The sequence below is a fragment of the Echiichthys vipera genome (genome assembly GCF_963691815.1).
Source record: "Echiichthys vipera genome assembly, chromosome: 8".
NCBI lineage: Eukaryota > Metazoa > Chordata > Actinopteri > Perciformes > Trachinidae > Echiichthys > Echiichthys vipera.
Genome location: NC_139833.1, coordinates 7562675 through 7590379, shown reverse-complemented (window position 1 = coordinate 7590379; position 27705 = coordinate 7562675). Strand labels below are relative to the sequence as shown.

At 42.3% G+C, this 27705-nt stretch overlaps 1 protein-coding gene across 2 annotated transcripts; it reads right to left on the bottom strand.

The window, feature by feature from the left end:
* Positions 1-5415: 5415 nt before the first annotated feature.
* lsr (lipolysis stimulated lipoprotein receptor) lies at positions 5416-26124 on the bottom strand. 2 transcript variants are annotated; one of them, XM_083918832.1, is made up of 11 exons: positions 25901-26124; positions 23578-23907; positions 16736-16855; positions 16396-16452; positions 15122-15268; positions 14339-14533; positions 14044-14094; positions 11835-11951; positions 10558-10846; positions 9157-9616; positions 5416-6155 (listed from the first exon to the last, which is right to left on the bottom strand). In XM_083918832.1, exons 1-11 carry the CDS (start codon positions 25938-25940, stop codon positions 6120-6122), a joined length of 1842 nt encoding a protein of 613 aa, XP_083774958.1. In that variant the 5' UTR covers positions 25941-26124; the 3' UTR covers positions 5416-6119. The 2 variants fall into 2 exon arrangements, with proteins under 2 accessions (XP_083774958.1, XP_083774959.1); XM_083918833.1 differs by lacking the exon at positions 16396-16452.
* Between the last annotated feature and the right edge of the window lie 1581 nt (positions 26125-27705).

The window sequence follows — 27705 nt, the reverse complement described above, 5'->3', positions numbered from 1 at the left end:
AGTTCCCATACAGCGATCCAACTGTCGTGGTGCAGCTTGGATTTGGTGTGTGTTTTATATGCAGGATGTTTTTATAGCTAGTTTAGTTTAGGTTTTTATAGAGATTGAGCTTGTTGACAGCCATTTTGTAGAAGTCGACACTCAACTCAAAATGTATCACCACTGGTCTTAAAAAATTTGTTTTTGTGTTTTAATGTTACGTTGTCGCTATTTGTCCAATGATACCAAAAACATTGTATTTGCACAAGATGGAAGTTGACGTGGCTGTGATGATAATGTGTAATGTGTCATGGCGAAAACAACATGAAACGTGTTTTTTTTAAAGAATATTTAAGAAGTGGCAAGTTTTTCTATTCACAGTCTCCAGTTTTCAATACATACTCAGTTACATAATGTATAGAATCAAACAGGCCATTCATTATTTCCCTGTATTCTTCTTTTTAGTTGTAATTCATGAAAACATCTCACAGCATCAAACGCAAACATACTGTAATCATAAAACATGATGTGGAGAAGCTACATAATTAACTTCACATGTATGCTGTGAGATATCTGCCCCTTTGGTGTTGCCACTGAATGATCACATTAGTCCACTAGCTGCCGTTGTGTTGCAGCAAGGGATTTTCAGGTGAGACATTTAAACCCACAAGAGAAAAGAAATAGAAAGAGTTATGACTCAGAGTGAAGCAAATCCCAGCAGCGTGTTTAGGATTTAAATCTAAAAGTATTGAACAATAATTGTAGATTAGAGAGCAGCAGAGCACTTACCTTATCAGCTGATCTGAAGCCAGTGAGGAGCTCAGAGTTGTCTTCGCTCTTCCAGCATTTGCCTTCTCTCCTGCTCTCTCTCCTCTCCTCTCCTCTCTCTCTCTCTCTCTCCTCTCCCTGTCAGCAGATTGGGTCTTTGGCATACAGAACCTGTGATTGCAAGTGGGGGTGCAGCTCTCAGGTTTTAGATTAACACATTATTTGTATTTCATTAAAGGATCATTTCGTTTTTTTTTACAATTTGAGTCTTATTTTTATGATTTTGGCCATCGTTTCTATCGTTATGATCTTTATCAAACTGAGCAAAGTAGTTAGGCAGTAGTCAAAGTTGAAATTTTTTAATAATTTTATAATCAAGGACGTAAACACATCAGATCATCCGTCCACTAGTTTGACTTCTTTTGAAAAGGATTTTGCAGAAGATCTTAGCAATAACTTTTATTGAGTAAAATGTTATTAAAACTAATAGACAGCAATCGATTATTTCAATTAAAGGTTATTTACAGTGATAAAATAAAACTAAAGTTATCTCAGGACACTTTGCATATAGAGTAGGTCTAGACCACACTCTATGACTAGTTTATGATTTACGGAGACTCAACAATTCCTCCATGAGCAACTGCAAGTTGCAAAATCTACATATATGTCCAGCAATCTTGCAAAAAAAAAAACTTCCGCGTCGAACAGACCCGAGGTGAATTCTCAAGACAAAACAAGATCACGCACGAATTGCAGGTTTACATGTTACGTTGAAATCCATCTCGTCAGGCAAGTGTTCGGAGCAAAGTTGACAGACGGCCAATCAGCGCTCTGTGAGGAGCTACTGGCAGTTGAAGGGGGATTTTTTTTTTCTTTAAAATGTGACCATACATGTTGACAAACCGAGTATCCCTGAGGATTCTGCACCTCACAGTATCAATATACAAAGTGCTCAGAAAGTGTGTACTGCAGGACAGATATATGGCCCCTGGAAAGGGCACCATGGAGGAAATGTTTCTCAAATGGGGGTACTAGTACCCATAGGGGTACTTTGGAGTACTGCAGGGGGGTACTTGGTATTTTTTCAAAGTGCTAGTTTAAAAAATATCCATTGTGCATAATTGTTAAAGCAATTATACTTATAATCAATTAATGCACTTAGGATGGATTCTAAACATTTGAAATGTAGCATTTAAGTGTTTTTCAGCTACAGGCTTGTTGTTTAGTAAATCAGACACTGATGGTTCACTCGATTATTCCTTTTAATAAAGTCTTTTAGCAGTGGTCGGGGGGGAGTTGGCTGAAAAATAGGGGACATATTATTTAAAGCTGCAGTCAGCAAGTCTGGCAGATCAAGTCAAATTTCAAATGTTTACAACTCTCATGCCCCTCCCTCACTACCACAGAGCCACAACGCTCCCTCCCATCGAGTGCTCGTCAGTGCGTGTGCACCAGAGGGGGAAGGGGGTCTGTGGCGTGTGCACAAACTGTGCTCACAGTCAGCTCACACACAGCCATGCACTGGCGCGGGAGATTTTTTGCAAAACAAACAAAAAGCTCTAGGTGCACGTAGAGGCGAGTTTCTTTTCTAAACCTGGATGATTTATGTCGGTTTTAGTGAATATGATCTAAAAAATGTTGCCGACTGCGACTTTAAGAGAGCGATAGTTAGAAAACCACTGCCATAGAGGACAGTTTCAAAGTGTTCTTCCTCCAGTCCACCAATGGCGAGGTGTGGAAGACATTCATAAATATTTTTTAGTCTGGCATTTGACTCAGTCAGTCTTGTCACAGTCATGCAGATAGGTTGTAGAAATTACTATTATAACTGAAAGGATTTTTTTTTACAATTTATCCAACATTAATATTCTTGTCTGGAGATAAGGGTGTGACAAACACCCACTTGGTGGTTCACTGGTGCAGATGTCTATTAACAGCCTGTTTTCATTCCAGCCGTTTGGGGAAGCTCACATTAGCACCATTCGTTCCTGCTACTTCAGGTGTGGCTGATGTGGGTGTGACATGAATATCCTGCTGACGGTGATGAGCTGAGTGGGCAAAATATAAGAAATAGCTACAAAATACTCACCTTTTAGTAGATAAGAGCAAGTATATTAACTTTTTAAAACATTATGTTAGACATTAGAAGTATGTAAAAAGGTCACTTAAGGTTGGGGGAGGCAGTTTTTTGCATCACTCGGCAAAAGCTCTATAACAACCTTTCAGCATGTCGTAATTCAAGTGTTCTGAGAGAAACCCAGACTTCTGCCCCTCCTCTTGGCTCTGTTTTCAGGCTTTAGAAAATCTAGTGTGTGACGGGAGAGTTTGGCCAATCACAGGTCATTTCAGAGAGCTTGTGTAAAAATGCAAGTGCACGTCTCTTCAGATGGTTAAAGCCTGACTCACCAGTGGAAAATCCTGCAGATAAAGCAACAACTGCCTTCACTGCAAAGCAAAGAAGAGAGTCTGACAATAATAATAAAAAATAAAACGGGTCATTAAGTGTTTTAGAGATGGAGAGAGAACATGTTGATAATAGTTTAGCATGAGTTTATTGCTGTACTGTATATTATTATATGTATTATTGCAGATACTGCACATCAATAACTGCAGACATGTCGGCAAATACGTAACAAGTTGTACTACAGTCATGGGTTCATTTTGAAAAAACACATCAGGATTTACTAGACTGCTCTATGATTGTTCATTTTATTTAATGAGCAAAACTAAAATCTTCACCATGCATTTATTGTCATACTACTGTACTTTACTGTCTTTTTCTTTAATTGTGAGAAATGCAACACTAAAGGAAAATAAACATGTTTACCTGTGTATACTTTATATATAGAGAGGGAATGACAATCTATTGTAAGCTAAAAAAAACACAGGGTTTGAAATAATGAACAAAAGTGTTCTCATTTGCATAATTGTAGCATCTAATACACTTAAGCAGCAGGCTGTTAATTTGCTGACATCTCTTGTTTGTTTCTGTAGAAGCATCACAAGAGGGTTAATGGTTACATGTTTTATTTTTTTAAGGGGAACTCCACTCATTTCCAACATAAAAGGTGAGTACACACATACATCGTCCGCCATCGTGAGGAAACTTCCAGTAAAACGCAGAAAGCTGAAACCACAGCACATACCTCTGGTTTTTCAGTGTGAAAGAGACTTTAGGGGCTGGAGTTTCCATTTTGACACAATTCCACAGAACTCACCAGTCACCACTGACATTGCACAAACCCTGTAATGCATCCTTTAATGTCAAAAACCCGCCAAATACCTCAGCTGTTGACTGAAAGCAAGATCTGTGAGATGGAAACAGACGCACAAACTGCCAGGAATCAAGACATCTGAAGCAGAGGATCATGGGGGTTCTGAAAACGAAACAGTGGCATTTTATTTAATTATAATCTGAGTGATAATTAAACAACGTGGGATACATTATTTGCTCATGTACTCTTACCTGTTAAGGAACTTGAAATTTCTGTAGGGGCCAAGCGACACATGAGCTGCTGCTTCTTATGCTGTACACCCAGAGCACTAGGTATGTACAAGTATACCACTATATAAAACATAACAATTATGCTAATGTTTTGTGTAAAATCACATGTATCTATAAAAGCAACTACAATGAGGACAAACTATAAATATACAGTACAGGAGTGAGTGGAGACCTCTGGAAAATATGAAGTAATCTTTGCAATGAAACTTCAAGTCAATGCTGAGATTGGGTCAGACAGGCGTTGATTGAACTCTAGATTCATTTTTGGAGATTTAATTAATGGTGTTGTTTTATAATAATAATGGTCCCACGTGCAAGCTGCCATTTAACCAGGAAAGTCCCATTTAGATTAATAATCTCATCTCATCTTCATCCGCTTATCCGGGGTCGGATCGTGGGGGCAGCAGCTTTAGCAGGGGACCCCAAACTTCCCTTTCCCGGGCCACATTAACCAGCTCTAACTGGGGGATCCTGAGGCGTTCCCAGGCCAGTGTGGAGATATAATCTCTCCACCTGGTCCTGGGTCTTCCCCGAGGCCTCCTCCCAGCTGGACGTGGCTGGAACACCTCCCTAGGGAGGCGCCCAGGGTTCATCCTTACCAGATGATCCTGAACCACCTCAACTGGCTCCTTTCAACACTAAGGAGCAGCGGCTCTACTCCGAGTTCCTCACCGATGGCTGAACTTCTCACCCTCTCTCTAAGGGAGAGTAACCTCTTTCTTAATGGAGTCCCGGCAAAGACTTTCTAATGAAACTGAGTAAAGTGAAAGTAAAACAGAAACTTAAAAGAAAATAAGCAGTGAAAATATTTGTAGTACTCTGAAACAAAATTAAAAGTAAAACTAAACTGGAAACACTTGAAAATTAAGACTTTTACTGAAGTAGGAAAGTTTGAAGTGTTTTTCAAGGGTCTGGCAACAGATTTAAACAGATCAACATAAATCATTAAGTTTGTGGTGAACTTCAAATAAAAAACAAGTAACCAATCAGTAAATAAAGTTGTTTTTAGTTTTAAACACAGTGCTTTTCCAAATCCAACACCAATGAACGACTACTGTTATTAATACGTCCCAGTATCCAGGTGAACACATTTACTGTGCCATTACATTACAGACTAACACTATAGTGTCATCTAGTGGTGAAACTCTGCAAGTCAGATAAAGGACCTGGAAATAGAGACCTTTATTGTAAAATTATCATCACATCACAATAAACATTTGTGTTTTCGGAAAATTACTGGTCGGCTGTACAAACATACTGAAACTGAAAAAAACAAAACAATTAGTACTCAAACACAAACTCTAACCAAGACTGTTTTGTCCACCAGGTCTCTAAATACACTGAGCACACTCAAACAACTAAAAGCAACAAGCAAGGGCAAAATAAATCCCTTTAAATGTACATAGTTTTTCTTATAAAAACACATTTTACACAAGTGAAAAGCCAGAAGAATCTAAAGACCCCTACAAAACTACATAAAAAGTTGAAACTACATAAAAAGTTGTTAAAACCGTTAAAAGTTGAAACCAATCGGAACGTGTTTCCTCGTCAAGATGTAAACACGTTTACGGAGAAGTATTCATCGACTGGACTCTCACATCTACGAGTATAACTCTGTACACTCTAAGGCACTTGTGGCAGCCACAATGTTCTGTACACGAAAGGGCACATGGACATTTTATCTGTGCACCTCTTCCCCGTTTAGAAACATATACAAACACATTCAGCATCAATTGGTGATAAGTTTACGGCAAATTATGCATTATAAAAATCAGCACGGCGGGTTACAGTGCGACTAATATTTACAGTAAAAGTCGACGGGTCCTGAGCTGCGTTGTTGGACAGGTTGCTCACGTCGATGTTGGTTCTACACCACGAGGCTCTCGCGACTCACAGCTCCATTCTGCAAGACAAGAGAAGTCGTGTCAACTTTCAATTCAATTTTATTTATAGTGTCAAATCATGGACTTGTACTTAAATAGCGCCTTTCTAATCTTCTGACTACTCAAGGCGCTTTCACAGTGTTTGTCACATTCACCCTTTCACACAGACATTCACACTGATTGGTGGTGGACATCTACAGACCATCTAATCCATGGGTGTCAAAGTCAAGGCCCGCGGGCCAGATTCGGCCCGCCAATGAATTATCTTGGCCCCCGGGATGATATTTGATTAGTATCAGAACCGGCCCGCACGCCACAGCCGCCTGCTGGCGTTTTTCACGCAAAAAAACACATTACCCACAATGCAACGGTAGCCCGCAAACCCACTGTAGCGCCGTAAGTGGGCGATGAGAACAGGGTGTTTCAAGCTCGGTGGGAGGCAGAGCACATGTTCACGGAGGTAAAGGGCAAAGCTGTGTGTCTTTATCTTGATATTAAGGAACACATTTTCTTTTTGAAGGACATTTTCTTTTTTTGCTGTTTGCCTGTTGAAAATGTTTTCCTTGAAATAACTAAGGTCGTAAGAAAATATTGCTTTATTCATTTAATGTACAGGACAAGTTTGTTTTTGTCTGTGAGCCTGTTGAAAAATGTTTTCACCTGAAATTACTGCTGGAGCCATACAAAAATATTGGATTATTTATTTAATTATTATATATAATACGGTACACTGTGTTAGGTCTTGGTTCAAAAGGTTATATGCAATCAGTTTAATATGTTTTAATAAACATTGACCCAGTCCGGCCCTCGGCTTGTAGCAAATTTGTTTTTTTGGCCCTCTGATGTATTTGACTTTGACATCCCTGATCTAATCTAATCATTCGCACCACATTCACACACCCATGCGCAGCAAGGGGAGCAATTCGGAGTTCAGTGTCTTGCCCAAGGACACTTTCGACATGTGGACCGGGGGAGGTGGGGATCGAACCGCTAATCTCTCAAGTGGAGGACGACCCACTCTCTACCACTGAGCCACAGTCACCCACAAATCATAACAAAAGTTATTTCAGGACAGTAAGCCTGTGAATGTTCTCATTCGTCCAGGTCATCGTTATCCTCAAAGCAATTTCAGTCAAAAACAACTGGACTTGGTTATTTGTCTAGGAAGACGTTTCACCTCTCATCCAAGAGGCTTCATCAGGTCATGTACGCATCTGACCAGGCTGGGACTCGGCCAACTAACTGGTGTGGAGATCCAGGTATTTAACCTCTCACAAGGCCGATGATGTCACTGACACCCTTTGTGCTCCAAGTGCCCACGCCCGGGTTATTTCAGGACACTTTACAGAGTAGGTATAGACACTACCCTATGACTTATTTATGATTTACAGAGACCTTTCCCCGTAGAGTGTGGTGGCAACGAAATCCTTCACTATAAGCGTAACAGTAACTATAATAATATCTATAGTAATGTGAATATGACTCATGTGTTATGGCAGTTAATACAGCAGAAACTTAACAAAGGACTTTTCAGAATAAGGCTGTTGATATTATACAGTAGATGAACACAGTGTCCATGTTGACAGAATCTGAAACAGCCTCTCTCTCATGTGGTCGCTCTATGGCACAGAGGGAAAACCTTTAAAAGATCTGGGTTTTTTTTTTTAGTGCTGCAGGAATTAGTCCCACAACCCACAAGTGAAGTTTTGCACTCACTGCTCCCTTGTTCAATATTTTGAATGGGTTTGATGCTTTAGATAAGGTCCTGGGCGTTAACACAGACTAGTTTTTTTTTAAATGTGCGTTACTTTATTATTTATCCATTTTTTTCTTCATTGTATCATGTGATTATGACGGTCTATGGGACGCTCACATGTGGTAGTATTTATGGGAAAACTGAGATATTAACATGTTTATGAATACGCATCAAATGGGAATTAGATCTAAAAGTTATGTTACGTAATCAATTAAAAAATGAAATTCAATACCTGACATCGTGACGTAACTCCTACTCCTTTTCTAAACTGGTCAAATATTTTGTTGGTTCATTTTTCTACTCACAAAATTTCTCTCTTTCTTCTTCCGTCTTATTCAAGTTTCTTTTTCTCACATGTTTCGAAATGATTGAGTGATTTATTGTTGCAGCTGCAAAGGGATTTTTTATCCACCAGTATGAAGTGGAGGAATGACTAAAGTAAGACAAACCTGTTTCAGTTTTCATATGATCTAAAACATCAGTGTTTCATTGAACTATTTAAAAAAAGTTCTTGAGGTATCGATACAACAACATATTACAAGTACAATAATCACTGCATCCACTCCGTGATCCCTCCCTCGTGCCCACCCTTAGCCAGACTATCCCATAAATTAAACAGAAAGTAAGAAGTAGACACAAAATACAAGTTTAAGAGCAACAACCACAGCAAAGAGCGAAAATAAACAAACATAAACAAGTAAGTAAATAAATAAAGAGGGGGAGGCATCTAATATTTTTAGCGTAGTGGGCTTTGTATGCTCTCAGAGTAAGTCAAGAAAGGGCTCCAGGTACTCTAAAAACTCTGTATAGAACCTTTCAGTGTGTTGCTGATTTTCTCTAATTTCAGAAATGACATGTGGGTGGTGTTTGTTCCTTCCACATGAGAAGTATCCGACGTCTAGCCGGCAAAGAGGTGAAAGCTATGACAACGTGGAATTTACCTTTAAGAGAGCGAGTTTCATCAGTCAAGCCAAATATTGTAGATATTGGTTTTGGGGGGGATGCTCACACCACACATTGTAGAATAGGCCCGAAAGATGTCTGCCCAGTGTGTTCCAAGAAGCGGGCAGGACCAAAACATGTGTATGTGATGATCAGCTGAATGACTTTTACAACGGGGACAAGAGGGCTCGACATGAGGAAAGGTCTTGGCCAATTCGGTCCTTGTCCAGTGTACATTAAAAGTATTTTAAGTTGAATCAGGCTGTGTCTAAACATCACATCACAACATTGTTTGTTTGTGAATGCACGGTGCTGTGACTCACCTTGCGGAGGTTGCTTTTCTTTGACGATGACAGACTTTCATCATCACTGTACGGTGGTGGTGGAGGAGGTGGGTAGTCACTACGGTGACCGGGGTGTCCAGAGGGCGGGATCTGAGGAAGTGGCGGAGGACCACGTGGCGCCCTGCCCCGATCTGAGCGGTCGCTCTCGCTCTCAAGTCGCTCTCGGCTTCGTGCTCTCTGCTGCTCGCCCATCTTCTTCTTCTCCATGGCTTCTCGCAGGAAGCTGTCATCATAATCATCTCGCCTGCCTCTGGCATCACCAGGACGACGATCCCTCTCCAGGTCCATCAGATCGTCACGGCTGCGACTGCGTCTCCCCGGGAGGCCGCCGTAGTCCCTTCCATTTTCTCTCCGGCGACCATCAGGGGAGTAGTCACGGCGCCTGAAGTCGTCCCGGTCATTACCGCTGCGGGCGCTACTGCTCCACCCATCATCGGAGCTAAAGAGACAGACATAAAATATTTAAGTTATATATAGATATCAGCAGTTTCAAATATCTGGGCCAGAATAACTTAACTTCAGCGAAGCAGCACACTTGCAAAAATGGAAGAGGTGCATAAAAGTTTCAGAGAGCAGGAGCAAAAACATATATAAAGTATATCACGCACAGACCAGAGCAGACTGGTATCGTACTGGCAGTGTCTCCCCTCTATGAACAGGTTAGACATACTGTATATGATGTAAATAACATTTTGATTCAAAGTTAAAGTAAATAAATATTTCTGATATAATATGTGAATACAATGAATATAATCTGCAAAGAGCCACCAGCGAATCCTAATGTACAGAGTGGAGCTTTTTGAAATGGCAACTGAACAAACCTGCAGAAAACTACTTTGATTAATGCAGTCAATATTTGAAAACAGTTAGTGAATAACTGCATTTATGGCTTTAAAAGTCATGTTGTTTGTTTATGCCCACATGCATTTGGTGTGCTACGGTAATAAAAAAAAAAAAAAACCACTGCTTGAACCTGTGCCCAGAGAAGGATTGCCAGGCAGCAGGCGCGTATTAGTATTTGAAGCTGCACCCAGTGAAAAAACTTAACTGAAAGGGCACTGTTACGAGCAGCGCCCGTATGGCTTAACCACATCTTGCGGCAACGTGCGCAGCTGGTTTTGACGGTTACTTAAAGAGCGTGCACGTTTCGACTCTCGCGCACGCGCATATACCACAAAATATAGAATGAATATACACTGAAATATATTAATGTAGCGGGCTTTAAGTTTGTAATTTGGGGTCATTTTTAGATATACCAGCAGAATGATTTGTTCCTTTTGTACGATGTGAAATTACGTTGTTTGTTTTGGAATTAAACCCCTAACAGAACATTTTTCAATAATTTCATTAAATTAAATTTCTCAGGGATATAAGGCTCACCCTCTCCTGCCTCTGGGCTCTTCTGGGCGCCGGTAGTCATCTCGGTCATAGCGGCGTCCAATGTCGTCAAGGTTGTCCATGGAGCGGGCACGTACCCGATTCTCCATGTACCCTCCACCATGACGCGGGTAATCGTCACGGCGGTGACCTTGCTGGGAAACACTGCTGATGGTGCTCATCGCTTCATCCCGGTCATAGACCGTGGCCAGAGGCGGCGGTTGGGAGCGACCCCCGCGGCCTCGTGCCTCCACGCTATCGTGCAGGGAACTGACTTCAGTCATATTATCCACTGAGGAGGGAAAAACAGAAATGGTAAGTAACAGAGAAAATAAAATGGTGCGTCGTTGAATCACGAGGAAACTAAAGCGCCATTGGGACGAGAGGAAGGTGGGAATGAAATATTCACTGTGCCCCTCAGTTATCTAAGTCATCGTTCTGGATAGATTTAACAGGAAATGACAGGATATGATCGGAAATAGACATTAAACATGAAAAAGGACAAAGTCTCCACAGGGTGGTGCATGAGAGTTGAAGGGGAGGCAAAGATATCGTATGAGCTGAGTTTTGGGTCAAAAACCAAACCCCTTTCTCAGAGTCATGAAAATTAAATCTTACCACACGGACATGAAACTTCGTATTAATTTATTAATATCATTCACTGTAACGTTCACAAACAAATGTCCATAAATCAATTTAGAAGCTTGCAAAGCCAATAATATTATTCATTTTCAGCCTAACAGGCAGTGAAGTCAAACACATTAGCACCAACGTCCATTCACTGTCCGTTAAGTGCAGGTGATTCATTTAAGTTCCTGCAGGTGATTCATTCAAGTTCACTGCGGGTGATTCATTCAATGAACTGTCAAATTACTTCAGCTGCTCTTCATTAGAAGAACAAAAGCTGCAGGAGTTCATTTTGTAATGTTGTGGGAGTTTGTGTGTGTCAGCTGAGAAGAGAGAGAGAGAGAGAGAGAGAGAGAGAGAGAGAGAGAGAGACATCTGTTTTTCGACTTTCAGTTACATCATGTTATGTTTAAATGAGTGTGAATCTGATATGCCTGTGCTGTACCCCTCTTCCTTGAAGTCACTCCTCTTTACGGAAATAAAAACCTGAATAAAATGAGATGAACTGAAAGTAAATTTGATACAGGCTGTTATCATTTAGTTGTGCCTTAACTTTGGACATCTGTGACTGGAAGTTGATTCATTTTCTCCCACAGTAGTCTGGGGCAGAGTAATTGATGACCTGGATTAGCAGGAAGTGATGAGTCACTCACAGCGGTTGTAATTGCCCGGCCTGGATGGGTCCATGTTGGCCAGCTCCCTCTCCATATAGTATATGGCACGTGTGGCGTTCCCATCCGGGTCCACCTGGATACGATACCCGCTGCGAGCTGGTAAGGAGGAGAAGATAGGAAGTCAGATTTAAGCTTCATGCGGATACACTGACTCAATGTGCTTGTTCCCATCTACTGATGCAGATCTGACTTATGTTGGGTATCTACTGATTCCTACTGTGAGTGTAGTACAGGGGTCCACGGCTCTTAAGCCCTTTTTCAGTGGCTCCCTGTAGCTTTGCCAAAAAATAACATGGAAATCAATAACACTTTTTTTTTGCACAGTGGACATAGACACAGAATTTTTAAATAGTACGTGAAATTGGCCCCTTTCCCTGCAGGTGGCTAATCTTGAGTTTGTGACCTGCGCTGCTGGTATGCTAACCATTGATAAATCCCCACAAAAAATGATCGGAGAAAATAGTATTGCATAGACATATTCATTTGCTTCCACATTATAATTTTTTAACCTGTATGCTTGATATGTGGTGAGAAATTAGCGGACAATATAATTTTCTAACAGGTAACAAAAAGAATAAAAATGTTATAACTATATACCTGTATAAACCTCAAGTTAGGACATATTTTCAAATATCTTATAACTTTTATACATTCTAGTTTTCACTTTTATTTGCAGAGAAATGATCGGACAATAGAGCTGCGAAGGTCAAGGAAGAAAAAACACAGCAGAGTAAAGAAGGGAGTGGATTTTTAGCAGTGTCCAGAGAAAGATAATCATCTAACTAACTCCTTATTAAATGAAAAAGATTAATATGACAAGACATACAAGCATAATTAAAGAGATTCCTGCACAAAAGATACAAGGAAAGCTCAAAGTAATATTATTGTCAGCAATAAGGTGTGTGTCATCGATTACAAGATAGTAGGGGGCAAGAAGAGTGATTAAACACTATATATAACACGTCAAATAGTCATAACTTTAAACTAAGCAGAATATATTAACTAGAGACTGTTTTTCAGGCCATAGGTACGTGTTGCTACTAGATAGGAATCATATAAAATACTTGGGCGAGGACGATTTTAAACATATTGAACCACAAAAACAAATCTGATTTAATAAGTCACTAAATCTTTTCTTTAATAAAAAGAAAAAAAGTAGTCAGTGGGTGCAATTTTACTCCCCCGGCTAGCTCCTAGCATTTGCACGCAAAGGTGAGAGGCAGGTGCCTCCCCAAACCACACACATGTAAAGTCAGGTGTGTTTTCTGGTTTTGTAGTGAAATGACGAGGTGAGAGGCAGGTGCCTCCCCAAACCACACACACACGTAAAGTCAAGTGTGTGGGCTGGTTTTGTAGTGAAATGACAAGGTGAGAGGCAGGTGCCTCCCCAAACCGCACACACACGTAAAGTCAGGTGTGTGGGCTGGTTTTGTAGTGAAATGACGAGGTGAGAGGCAGGTGCCTCCCCAAACCACACACACACGTAAGGTCAAGTGTGTGGGCTGGTTTTGTAGTGAAATGACGAGGTGAGAGGCAGGTGCCTCCCCAAACCACACACACACGTAAGGTCAAGTGTGTGGGCTGGTTTTGTAGTGAAATGACGAGGTGAGAGGCAGGTGCCTCCCCAAACCACACACACACGTAAGGTCAAGTGTGTGGGCTGGTTTTGTAGTGAAATGACGAGGTGAGAGGCAGGTGCCTCCCCAAACCGCACACACACGTAAAGTCAGGTGTGTGGGCTGGTTTTGTAGTGAAATGGCGAGGTGAGAGGCAGGTGCCTCCCCAAACCGCACACACACATAAAGTCAGGTGTGTGGGCTGGTTTTGTAGTGAAATGAAGAGGTGAGAAGCAGGTGCCTCCCCAAAACACACACACACGTAAAGTCAAGTGTGTTTTCTGGTTTTGTAGTGAAATGACGAGGTGAGAGGCAGGTGCCTCCTCAAACCGCACACACGTAAAGTCAGGTGTGTTTTCTGGTTTTGTAGTGAAATGACGAAGTGAGAAGCAGGTGCCTCCCCAAACCACACATATACGTAAAGTCAGGTGTGTTTTCTGGTGTTGTAGTGAAATGAGCAGGTCTAATTTAGATTATTCATCATTTAAACTGCTTCTGTGCTCTTGAGACACTGTGTAAATTGGCAGGTCTTACATAAACACCGACTGTTTTTTCCCCTTCATTTTACTCACTGTGGTCTCCTCCACCGTCTTGCAGCAGAGGCACCTGGGAGCCCTGTCCAACTTCACAGAGAGGAGAAAACAAATTTAAACAAGGATTCAACAAAGATCAACATAAGAAAAGATAAGATATCCCTTTAATAGTCCCACAAAGGGGACATTTCCTTTTTTTCAGCAGAACATGAAACAAATGAGGTAATGTAGGGGATCTCATGCCAGTACATTAAAAACGTTTCAGTTTCTGCAAACACATTCAGAAAGCACTTTTCAGCTGACGTTCAACCAGGGCTGAAAAAGAAACTCTCACCTGAGCTGGCGCCGTCATATTCACGGCCATAACCATTCTGGGGCGGTGGGGCTCCACCTCCGTTTGGTAGAGGGAGCAGAGGCATCCCGGGCTGGCCGTATGCCGGCTGAGCATACATGCTGGGAGCATAGAGGGTGGGAGCGTACTGACTCATTGGAACACCCCCTTTCTTCACTGCTTTTCCTGCCTCGTACACTGTGACATGGTGGGAGAGAACCAGTTAAAGTGGAAAGAAAACATGACTGCATGGAACAGGTTTAAAGGGACAGAAACTGTTGGTACTTGACAGTTTTTTCCGATACTCGGTGCTACAGACTGCACGTTATGATGTAATATCTCATCTAAACCATTTTAAAACGTCTATCATGTTTTTTTTTTCTATATCGTTTCTATTGCGTTTTATGTTACGGAAATAATTGCGTCGTTTGGTCGACGCTTTACGTTCTGACCTTTATCACGTTATGCTCATAACACAATGAGACAATCTTTTATATGTCAAGTATTAAATCTGCAAAAAGTGGTTATTTAATTTAGACTATATGTGCCCTGCGATGGACTGGCGTCCTGTCCAGGGTGTACCCCGCCTCACGCCCGATGTCAGCTGGGATCGGCTCCAGCCCCCGCGACCACGACAGGGACAAGCGGTTGAAGATGAATGATGATGATGTTATCATGACGACCTACCGTATATCAGGACAGCAGATTTTGGCCGTATCAGTCGGCCCTACTACAGTCACATTTTAATCCAAAAAAGTATTTAGTTCAATACCCAGCCCTACTTACATGCTCGTGGGCAGCAGCAGCGGTCTGGGCAGCACGGGCAGCTGATATAGCAACAGCAGGTGTGTGGACAACACTGACACCAGCAGATCCCGATCAGGAGCAACAGCAACAGGAAGCCCAAAACCACCAGGACAACCAGGAGCCAGTCTGTGTGCGACAGCAAGGGATGCATTAGATACGTTTAAATTAAAGATGCATATCTTTAATCCACAATACTTGATTTTCCTCGTGACACAAGTCCAGCAAAATAAGGAGGCTTTTTTCATACAAACGGGAGATTTAGACATTAAACTCAAATTTGTTTGCAGCCCTGAACAACATATACATTTGTCTACAGTTTATGTAGATATACAATATAATCAATCACTGGAGTAGAACACCAGAAGCTGAGATTTGGTTAAATTTAATTTGAACTGAAAATCTCCATATAGTGACGTAAATTCATCTCTGAACCCTAACAGTCAAACAAAAACAGGCGGATCTAATCATTGTAGCCTGTGCTGCCTTTTGTTTAAACTTGCAGACAACTCTCAGATTTCTTTTCTAGTATTGAATTTTCAGACAACAAAAGCATGATAGCTACAGATGTAGTTTGGTTATTTTCAAGGTATGGTCCAACCGGTAAAGCCGGTTCGTCCTTGTACCTGGAGCATGATTTCACTCTGCAAGTCAGTTCAGGCAGCACATGCCACTTAGCAAAGAGACAAAAACAGCAAAGAGAGGGGAGAGAAATGCCCCTTTAAATGAACTTAAATGGATTGCTGGAAGTGTAAAAACATTTTTTGGCTGTGTACACTGATAAGGAAATGTGTGCTGAATTTCCGTTGGGTTGCAGCAACGGACTGCAGAAAGTCAAACATGGGAGCTGAGTTATATTAAAGACAGAAAAACAGACGTAGTTAAGGACAGAGTGTGCGGTAGAGAAAGCTTAGGATGCAAGTGTTGTGTACAAAAGAAGCAGAAAAGGTTGGCTTAACATATAATTACATTGTTACAATTTCACCTGCCACAGGATGCCGTGGCCTGATTTAAAAATGAGTCATAGGTTGCTTTCTTGTCCGTAATTGTTACATGTTGAGCAGTTCTCCAGAATATCTATTTTATGACTTACACGTGGTTTAAAACACCCTCAGGTTACAGCACGAGTCATAAGGCACTGCAGCCAGGGTGTTGTTTGCAGAAACGTTTGCAAATCTCACCTCCTTTACAGTAAATCTAATCCTCCCTCGTACACTTCTAAACATGACTGAGCTCTATCAAGGAGCTTGTACTACCTTCCATAACCAGTAAGTCAATGCCAGGCAGGAGGTCAGTAGTATTTGACTTTCTCTCTGTGAAAGAAAGATAAAGCCACAATTACTTTAAAGTGGTATCGGTCTGCTTTTACTGCCTAGAACCAATGACTCTAAAGACTCATTTAGAACGTTCCCCGTAGTTTGTTTTCCTCTTTGTTGATTGTATCTGCTTACACACACAACTTTTGACACTTAAAACCCGTATGTGCAATCATGTGTTTGAGTCAGAGGATGAAGGAAGCAAAGGAAAGAAAACGCACATTGTGCGTGTGAGTGTTCAGTGCACGTGTGACCACATACGCCGACGAATGTGACTTACCGAGTACAATTAGCTCTGTGAAGTCTTCACTGTTTCCTGAAAGGTCCTGGGCAGAGATCACAGAGCAGACGTAGACGCCGCTGTCTCCCCATGCCGTCTGCGCTATATTCAGGTCTGCATCTGTGAGAGACAATAGATCCACAGGTTTGCATTTTGTTTTGAAGTGGTTACAGTATTATGAGTTACTATCAGTGGGATTGTTTTAATAATCCCTTTTCTGCAGTCATTTGACATTTCAAACTAGAAAAAAATGTATTCCACAATATGTCTGCCCATGCCTTCTGTCCGTCTTCACAACTGATTAATCGGTCTATCCCCGTCCCTGATCTTAAAGACCTTTCCCTTAAATCGCACACATTTCCAAGACGGAACACATTTTAATTGAAACAGTAGCGTCTTTGTCAAACCCTAGGCTGATCCGGTGGATCATTAACAGAGAGAAAAATGTGTATTTGTAAAGAAAACTGAAGTAGGAAAAGATGGTCAGGATAGCCAAAGCAATGCACAGCTGTGTGTGTGCATCCTTGTGTGTTCCTAGGAAATTAGGAAGCAGGCCGTGTGAGATACAGGCTGGAGTGTGGAGTTGAGTTACACTCTATAACGAGCACCAGATGTCAACTCACAGCAGCCTGAATTAACCCCTGGCACATTCCAGTTCTGGGAGATCTGGTAGCCAAATCTGTCCGAAGCCACCACCCAAATCGTGCAGAGTGAGTACCATCGGCAGTGCTGCTGAATAAATTTTAATTATAAAACTTTACACGACCCAAGTCACGTCTTGGCCTAGATGGCAGGTGATAGGCTACTGTGTCATGACGCGCTTATGCCCGAGGCTGAAACAGACCCCAGGCACCTGCCACCTTCATCCAAGCATTATTCAGCCCACTGCAGACATCTTGTCTCACCACCTTCTCCCCCATCGGAAATTTGCAAAGAATAATTTGTCATTTCCGGACTGACGGCCTCGCCTTCGTTTGAGCCTGCTAGCCTGTGGACGGACGCTGCCTTCCCAACCCTCCCTCCCCCTGGTACACCCGCTCAGGCCTGCCTCCTACCGTATCTGGAAGAAAAGGCAACCAAGGAGGCCTATATGGAGCTCAGGAGGGCTACTGACTTTTCCTTGCGCATGGTTACAGGTGCATCTCAGAACGCTGGGAGGATCATGCTTCTTGGTAGTCACCTATCGTCATCTCTGGCTGAATCTCACTCAGGTGTCCGACAGGGAGAAAGAGGTTCTTCAATGCCCCTGTTTCAACTGCGGGCCTATTAGGCCCAGCAGTACAGGACATTGCACATAAGTTTGAGAGGCAGCAGAAAGACTCAGCAGCCTTCGCATCACTGATGCCGTGGCACGAGTGGACGAGAGTGGACCTAAAAGCACCCGGTCCTCATGATGTTGGTGAAGGTCATGACCAAGAGAGGGGACTGGGTCAGTGCCCTAAATAATCTAGCCTCCGATAGTAACTATATCACCAACCGAGCAGCAGAGAGGCTTGGCTTGGAAGGTGAGCCATCGCACTGGTTGTATACGGTGTAGGTGGTTTGGAGGCGAGGGTTGAGACTAAGAGGTACTGTGTGAGCATAAAAGCAGCCACGAAAAAGGGGACATGGCGGCTCCATGAGATGCTCTGCTATGGACTAGAGGAGATCGCCAGAGTGGATCATGCAGCGGACTCAGAGCACCTGGAGAAATTCTTCCCAGGTGTTGTCAAACAGGGGGGAGTTTCCCGCCCGGAGAAAGTTGAGTTACTGATCAGTATTCGGGAAGGCCGCCTTGCCATGATGAGGATCTGGTGTTGTGGGATGGTCCACTTGGTAAGACTGGCGTGGTCCAGGAGAGTCAAGGTTCTCCATAACTTCTGCCTTGAGCGTAAGAACAGTGTGGAAGTCAGAACCACAGCTGATATCATCAAGTGGCTGCAGTGGGACAGCATTGGGGCCGCCTGTAACCCTCTGTGTGGTGGTTGTCATTGTGGAAAATGCACTCCTGGGGGAAAGGAGATGTCACTTGCTGACAAGCGAGAGTTATAGATCATCAGGGGAGGTCTGACCCCCCTTATATTACTGAGCCAAGTTGCCGGGCTTTATGACCCCCTTGGTCTGGCGACGCCTCTGAAACATAAGGGCGCCATTCTTGTAAGGAGGGCCTTTCAAGAGGCGGGGACATTGACGAAGGATACATGGGACAAGCCACTGTCTGGTGAGCTGCGCGGGAGGGCAATCGAGCTCTTCAAAGAGTATGCCCAGCTGAGTACCATCACTTTCCCCAGGAGTATGACACCTCTCGGCTGGCTGGGTAAACCCTTGGGAAATCACATTTTTCTACCTGCGCTGGGAGACTTCGGGGAGGGTTGAAACCCTTTTCGGTCCATAGACAGTCAGGAACACTGTGAGGCGGCGCACAAAGAAAAAGGTCTGGGGCCTCTTCTTTAGTTGTATTTGGTTGAGGACCTGTCGACTGAGGGCTTTCTCAAAACCTACCGATTTACCGCCCTGAGGGGCCATCCCAAAAAGCTCTGTTCCGACCAGGGCACCAACTTCGTTGGGGCCAGACCTGCACTAGAGGATGTGTATCTGTGTATATTTATTTTGTCACCCGAGAGATTTTGCATATTATGTGTAGTACATTGTTGTATTAGCAATAGTTATTGTGGCCTACTTGGTCTAGGACAAGTAGCCTAAGTGGGAGTTGTTGAGGTATCCCACATTTATTGTAATGTCATAGCAACCTCTTGTGGTAGCAATCCCCCTCTTTAGGTTATGTGGGGCAGATCCCTTTTTTTTCTGTATTCATGCCGTTGTTTTGACTGATGAAGGTGAGCTAGTGAATTAAGAGATGTAATGTGATTACACCTTATGTTGAATATTATAAGCATGTCCAAGTATGCCGATTATATAGTAGATATGTCCGTGTTATTAATATTTCTTTTTTTTGTGTCATTTCAGTTGATTACCTGGCGAACGGCACCGTTACTGTTCAGGTGCTAGTTAGCATAGCCTGTGTGTAATGGAATGCTTATGCAAATAAACAAGTGGAAGATAGTAATCGGATGTCCGAGTGTGACACTGTTCCACCCATTGAAAACATCCTTTACGGTGGGAGTTATTAGCTTAATGTAGGTAGTTTAATAAAACCGTAAAGTTAGGGTTGTGCTACAACCCAGGTGCTGCTATGAATGAAGATGGCAGGTGCCCGGGGTCTGTTATAGCCTTGGGCATAGGCGCGTCATGACGCAATAGCCCATCACCTGCCATCCGGGCCACGACGTGACTTGGGGGGTGTTAAGTTTTATAAATAAAATGTATTCAGCAGCCCTGCCGATGACAGCTTGGTAGCATGAGTAAGAACTCTTGTTCTTCAAAACCTGGAAATTTCTAACCTGAATCATCAGATGGTTTGTTACACGGAACGATCTGAGAAGGCTTCGTTGGAAACTGTGAGTGAGTGAGTGAGTGAGTGAGTGAGTTCACCACAAAACCAGAAAACACACCTGACTTTAGTGTGTGTGTGTGTGTCTCATCATGGAAAAAGTTGGTTATGGGGATTTCTAACCTGAATCATCAGATGGTTGGTTACACAGAATGATCTGAGAAGGCGACATTAGAAACTGTGAGTGAGTGATTGAGTGAGTGAGTGAGTGAGTGAGTGAGTGAGTGAGTGAGTGAGTGAGTAAGTAAGTAAGTAAGTAAGTGAGTGTGTGAGTGTGTCATCATGGAAAAAGTTGGTTATGGGGATTTCTAACCTGAATCATCAGATGGTTGGTTACACAGAATGATCTGAGAAGGCGACATTAGAAACTGTGAGTGAGTGAGTGAGTGAGTGAGTGAGTGAGTGAGTGAGTGAGTGAGTGAGTGAGTGAGTGAGTGAGTGAGTGAGTGAGTGAGTGAGTGAGTGAGTGAGTGAGTGAGTGAGTGAGTGAGTGAGTGAGTAAGTAAGTAAGTGAGTGTGTGAGTGTGTCATCATGGAAAAAGTTGGTTATGGGGATTTCTAACCTGAATCATCAGATGGTTGGTTACACAGAATGATCTGAGAAGGCGACATTAGAAACTGTGAGTGAGTGATTGAGTGAGTGAGTGAGTGAGTGAGTGAGTGAGTGAGTAAGTAAGTAAGTAAGTAAGTGAGTGTGTGAGTGTGTCATCATGGAAAAAGTTGGTTATGGGGATTTCTAACCTGAATCATCAGATGGTTGGTTACACAGAATGATCTGAGAAGGCGACATTAGAAACTGTGAGTGAGTGATTGAGTGAGTGAGTGAGTGAGTGAGTGAGTAAGTAAGTAAGTAAGTAAGTGAGTGTGTGAGTGTGTCATCATGGAAAAAGTTGGTTATGGGGATTTCTAACCTGAATCATCAGATGGTTGGTTACACAGAATGATCTGAGAAGGCGACATTAGAAACTGTGAGTGAGTGATTGAGTGAGTGAGTGAGTGAGTGAGTGAGTGAGTGAGTGAGTGAGTGAGTGAGTGAGTGAGTGAGTGAGTGAGTGAGTGAGTGAGTGAGTGAGTGAGTGAGTGAGTGAGTGAGTGAGTGAGTGAGTGAGTGAGTGAGTGAGTGAGTGAGTGAGTGAGTGAGTGAGTGAGTGAGTGAGTGAGTAAGTAAGTAAGTAAGTGAGTGTGTGAGTGTGTCATCATGGAAAAAGTTGGTTATGGGGATTTCTAACCTGAATCATCAGATGGTTGGTTACACAGAATGATCTGAGAAGGCGACATTAGAAACTGTGAGTGAGTGAGTGAGTGAGTGAGTGAGTGAGTGAGTGAGTGAGTGAGTGAGTAAGTAAGTAACTGAGTGTGTGAGTGTGTCATCATGGAAAAAGTTGGTTATGGGGATTTCTAACCTGAATCATCAGATGGTTGGTTACACAGAATGATCTGAGAAGGCGACATTAGAAACTGTGAGTGAGTGAGTGAGTGAGTGAGTGAGTAAGTGAGTGTGTGAGTGTGTGAGTGTGGGAGTGAGTGAGTGAGTGTGGAAGTGAGTGAGTGAGTGAGTGAGTGAGTGAGTGAGTGTGTGAGTGTGTGAGTGTGTGAGTGAGTGTGTGAGTGAGTGAGTGAGTGAGTGTGGAAGTGAGTGAGTGAGTGTGGAAGTGAGTGTGGGAGTGAGTGAGTGAGTGAGTGAGTGTGGAAGTGAGGTGAGTGAGGTGAGTGAGTGAGTGAGTGAGTGAGTGAGTGAGTGAGTGAGTGAGTGTGTGTGTCATCATGGAAAAAGTTGGTTATGAGGATTTCTAACCTGAATCATCAGATGGTTTGTAACACAGAATGATCTGAGAAGGCGACATTAGAAACTATGAGTGAGTGAGTGAGTGAGTGAGTGAATGAGTGAGTGAGTTCACCACAAAACCAGAAAACACACCTGACTTTAGTGTGTGTGTGTGTGTCTCATCATGGAAAAAGTTGGTTATGGGGATTTCTAACCTGAATCGTCAGATGGTTTGTTACACGGAATGATCTGAGAAGGCTTCGTTGGAAACTGTGAGTGAGTGAGTGAGTTCACCACAAAACCAGAAAACACACCTGACTTTAGTGTGTGTGTGTGTGTGTCTCATCATGGAAAAAGTTGGTTATGGGGATTTCTAACCTGAATCATCAGATGGTTGGTTACACAGAATGATCTGAGAAGGCGACATTAGAAACTGTGAGTGAGTGATTGAGTGAGTGAGTGAGTGAGTGAGTGAGTAAGTAAGTAAGTAAGTGAGTGTGTGAGTGTGTCATCATGGAAAAAGTTGGTTATGGGGATTTCTAACCTGAATCATCAGATGGTTGGTTACACAGAATGATCTGAGAAGGCGACATTAGAAACTGTGAGTGAGTGAGTGAGTGAGTGAGTAAGTGAGTGTGTGAGTGTGTGAGTGTGTGAGTGTGGGAGTGAGTGAGTGAGTGTGGAAGTGAGTGAGTGAGTGAGTGAGTGAGTGTGTGAGTGAGTGAGTGTGGAAGTGAGTGAGTGAGTGTGGAAGTGAGTGAGTGTGGAAGTGAGTGAGTGTGGGAGTGTGGGAGTGAGTGAGTGAGTGTGGAAGTGAGGTGAGTGAGTGAGTGAGTGAGTGAGTGAGTGAGTGAGTGAGTGAGTGAGTGAGTGAGTGAGTGTGTGTGTCATCATGGAAAAAGTTGGTTATGAGGATTTCTAACCTGAATCATCAGATGGTTTGTAACACAGAATGATCTGAGAAGGCGACATTAGAAACTATGAGTGAGTGAGTGTGGGAGTGAGTGAGTGAGTGAGTGAGTGAGTGAGTGAGGGAGTGTGTGAGTGAGTGTGTCATCATGGAAAAAGTTGGTAATGGAGGTACCTAAACAGACTAATCAGATGGTTTGTTACACAGAATGATCTGAGAAGGGCTTCATTGCAAACTGATTGGGAAAGTTAGGGGCTTTTAAAACCTACCTGGCAGAGGATTGAATGAACCATCTGTCAAACGATGTTTTCTTCCCTCAATGAGGAAGAACTCTCCAGTTCTGATAAAACTGATACGACAGTGCAGGATATGGTCACGAAACTCAAAATGAAGGCCGAGTCTGAGAATGGTTGTGATATGAGTAAGAGGTCTGAAAGTGGGGAAGGAGCCCTCCCATTTTACGGCCTTGGCCCAAATAAACTTGCAAGATACAGTCATGAAACTTTACAGGTGTGAAGTTTAGATCAAAATGAAGGATGTGTTCAAAGATGGATGTGGTCTGAGTAAGGGTGCCGGAAGCAGGGGCCATCGCCACGCGACTTCACGCACCCGGTTGGATTTAGCATCACGACTTGTGTGATCCCATCGCATGTTGGTCTCTAGTTTTAAAGATTTTTTAGATTTACTTTACTGTACATCTGAACGGGATTTCACAGTGAAAGGTTTGATCAACTCACTGTTTATGATGCTGATCTTGCGACCCTGGTATTCCCCGCCGAGTGTAACAGCACTGCTTTGCTTGGAGGCCACTATGCGCACCGTCCTCTGGGAGTCGGCACACTCGATGTTGGGGTCGTAGTTGGGGTTGTTCTGAGACAGGATGTTCTCGGCACTGCTGGGATTCAACGCAGCCTGGATGGGGTCCCGGCAGTATGACTTGTACCTCCATGTGATGACAGGAGGCTGAGTGGAGGTTGTCTGGTAGTTGCAGGTGAGGGTGACGGGCTGGAAGAGGATGACGATGTACCTCTTGGTGGGGCACTGGACCGAGATGGCCATGGTGGACTCTAGAAACAAATAAGAGATTTAAATTAAATGAGACCGTATAAATATTACTCACATTTTATCCATTACTGGATAAAGGTTTATAAATACACCACAATATTCCTAGGGCGGTTAAATAACAAGTGTTTCCTCACTGCTGGTATAACTATGAGGAGAGTAATGAGTCACCTCAGAAGAGCTGGGTGTTTTCAGTCCGACTGTTACAGCAGTAGGACAGAACAGCACAGTCAAGACGTGCTCTTTGAACTGGATGTGTTCAGATTATTAAAGTGTTTGTGAATACATTGCTGGGTTTTATCCCGCCTGCTTGGCCATTTTATATATTTTAAACTCTATTGTATCCTTTTTTCTGGTTTCTAGCATTAACAGGAAACTACAACTAAACTCAAACTTTACATTAAAAAAAAAACCAGTTCATTATGAAACCCCGTTAGTTTGAATAAAAATAATATCACTGAAACTGCTTTTCTTTTTTTTTATAAGCATACAATTGCAGTATTGTTTGTAGACATTATAGCATACATAGAATAACTTTTTCAAAAGCACACCAGTGTCAAAGAACATTAAATATATCAGTGGGATTGAAAAGGAGCCCAACCTCCTTGTTATTTTATTACAACAAGTTGTTTAATTCTTCAAGTGTGTGGTTTGAATCTTCGGCAGCTCCAGTTCGCCCACTCCACCCCCTTAAAACTTCCCCTCATGCAGCCCTGTGTTCACTTGGATGTGAAAGAGGCCTTCAGGCCTTCACACAGCAGCAAAACGTGTGTTCACAGATGGCAACTTCAGCATAAACATTTCTGAGCAACATTTCCCCCTGAATTAATTTGTGCATTGAGGAAATATGTCACCTCATTCCTTTACATCAAATCATAACGCTGTAAAAACATTCAACACCTCTGTAACACATATCTAATTTTATAAACTGTAAAATCTCACATTCTCATTGTAGGTTTTGTCTGTAGGCATCATTTTCTCCCATTAAAACACAGAATATAGAAAGTACAAAAATTATAATAAGGACTATTAGTAGCTCAGTCCATAGGTGACTTGGCTGGGAACTGGAGGGTTGCTGGATCGAGTCCCTGTGTGGACCATGAATGGAGCATGGACTGGTGGCTGGAGAGGTGCCAGTTCATCTCCTGGGCACTGCTGACGTGCTGTTGAGCAAGGCACCCCCAACTGCTCGGGCGCTGGTCACTGGCAGCCCCCTCGCTCTAACATCTCTCCATTGGTTGCATATATATAGGTCCTGTCTGTGCATGTGTGTGTATTTCGGGCCTGTGTATGTGTAAAAATGAAAAAATAGAGTGAAAATTGAATTTCCCCAATAAAGGAATTCTTCTTCTTCTTCTTCTTCTATATAAGATCTCTGTAGGACAAACTGAAAAAGTTCTCAAGTTAAGATACCACAGTTTAATAATTCCCCACTAGGGCAAATTCCTGAAAATGTAGGTAAGTTATCAAAAACAAAACAAAAGTATTCAATATACAGAATGTCTCCTTTCTCCTTGTTATTTTGGTCAACTTAAGTAGGGTACATTTGAATGTGGAGCCAATTTGACATCCTGCTGGGTGGATGAGTAACATAGCACTGGTTCATATCAATTGTTGTTTTATGTAAAAAGGAAATTGAGACTAGAGCTAGGCCTAAAGGTCAAATGTGGTGGGGGGGAAAGGTGCATTTCCCCCCTGAAATGCAGTGGAGTGGAAGAAGTTAAGTATTAACATTAAAATAAAGTGTGTCAAACGGATTGCTTCATGGTTCAAACACATCGTTAGATAAACCGTAATAATCATCATTTAATACGAAATTCGTTCAACATAATCCCCAACATGAAAACAAACAGTGCTAAAACTGTGAAAGCACTAAAAAAATACTGTACATATTACAAACTAAGACTCGAGTATCTACGGAAATATGTATCCACTGACTTTTCACACGGAAGAGGGCCCACCCTGTTCAGCAACAGAAAAAAACACAGGCCAACATACCTGTTGCCATGAAGGCGGCGATGATTAACGCCCAGAACATGTTTAATCCACTTTTCCCTCGAGGTTTCGGTCGACTTCGGTTATTATTATTTCCTCAAACACACAAATTTAACTTTAGGTTAACGCGTAATATATACGCCGAAACTGCGCTTTCCCTCAGCCAGGTAGTTCCAGCTCCATTTTGTGTCTTTTGTGCGCTGTGGACGAAGGGGAGTACCTGAACGCCTCACGTCAGCCGCGCAGCAGACAGGTGAGCCTCTTCCAGACAGGTTGCGAAACACGGGGGTGTACAAAGAGTTTGGGTCTGCTTTTTTTTGCGTGATATCGGGCGGATTAGACCTTTAAAAAAACAAGTAATGAGACCAGGATAATCTTTTCAATTACAAAATGTTTAAATAAAAATAAACAATCTTTGCCAACATAGTTTTATTAGCTAAGGTATACATTTGACCGAATAATAATGTTGAACCAACCCACCAGTTGGTACGACCCAAACACTGATAACGATATGAAAGCACCACTGTGTGTTAATGTTCAACCCGTTTGCGCGCGGCGTGCTCGTGCGCGCGTAGGAGTGAATGCTTAGTGTGTGGGTCAAAACCCACTTCCTGTGTGTGCGTGTGCGTGCGTGTGCGTGCGTGTGTGTGTGTGATTTTGCAGTTCTGATCATTATTGCTCAGGTGTACCGTACTAAACACTTGATCACGGTATCGTAGGACTCAGTAGTGTAAAATAAAGTGAAGTTCATTACACTATTCCGCCCTACAGAGCCTTAGTGCAGCAACTAAATCACTCATCACGTGATTTCTGCACAATTTTGGGCCTGAATGTCTGGAGGTTGGGATTTATTACGATACACATGATTAAATGTCAAACTAGTAAATCATAAACCATCATCAGAAGGGGAAATTCTTTTGTCACAGCAGCAACAGAATATTACAAAGCAAAAACATATTACAAAATAAGATAAAATAAGATTTAAAAAAAAAGCAAAAAATAAGCAATAAAGTTAAATCTAAAAAGGGAAGAAATAGAAATAGACATATTGTACATATTCACATGATATAGTCTAGTTGTTCTTGCTCTAACATCTCTCCTTAATTGCATGTATAGGTCCTGTCTTTGCATGTGTGTGTATTTTGGGCCTGTGTGTGTAACATGATTAATAATAAGAGTGAAAAAATTCAATTTCCCCGTTGCGGGATAAATAAAGTAATTCTTCTTCTTCTTCTTCTCCTTCTTCTTGTTTTGTTTGTTTTGTAATAATATAATATGGAGTAAATAAATATGATTAAATATGTCCAAATAGTGCAAAAGCAGAAGTGACCATAGTACAGGCATGTTGCACAGTGCAGGGTACAGGAGGAGGTCAATAGTCTATTGGGAGCAGTGCTGATTGTAAAGTCTGACAGCAGCAGGGAGGAAGGACCTGCGATACCTAATGTGCCATATATTCATTTCTTGAGACAGTAAAGCCACTATTTCTCTTTTTTCCACTTTGTTGTGGCTTAAATTGCTTTGAGATTACTGCGCTAAGGCTTTGGAGGCCTCCCACAACTTCAAGGAGTATTTTTATATTATGCGTCCTTACCTTACTGGTTGCAGTGAGGTTTTTGTTTACTTAACGACTTCCCGCTCACAAAGGCCCTGAAGAAACCATACAACACAAAGCAAAGAAAATGTGGTTTCTAGCATTAACAGGATACTACAACTAAACTGATATTTTACACGCCATTAAAACTTCCCCTCGTGCATTATGCGTCTGATTATGAATACAGAAATAAAGGATGATCAGCAAGTTCTTT

What these genes read in the sequence shown, in the direction of transcription:
- lsr (XM_083918832.1), bottom strand. Translation starts at nt 25,940, where the DNA reads ATGTTCTGGGCGTTAATCATCGCCGCCTTCATGGCAACAG. An exon ending in TGACTTACTGGTTATGGAAG is followed by an intron (nt 15,269 to 16,395) that starts GTAGTACAAGCT and finishes TGTCGCACACAG; the next exon opens with ACTGGCTCCTGGTTGTCCTG. An exon ending in ATATGACGGCGCCAGCTCAG is followed by an intron (nt 14,095 to 14,338) that starts GTGAGAGTTTCT and finishes CTCTCTGTGAAG; the next exon opens with TTGGACAGGGCTCCCAGGTG.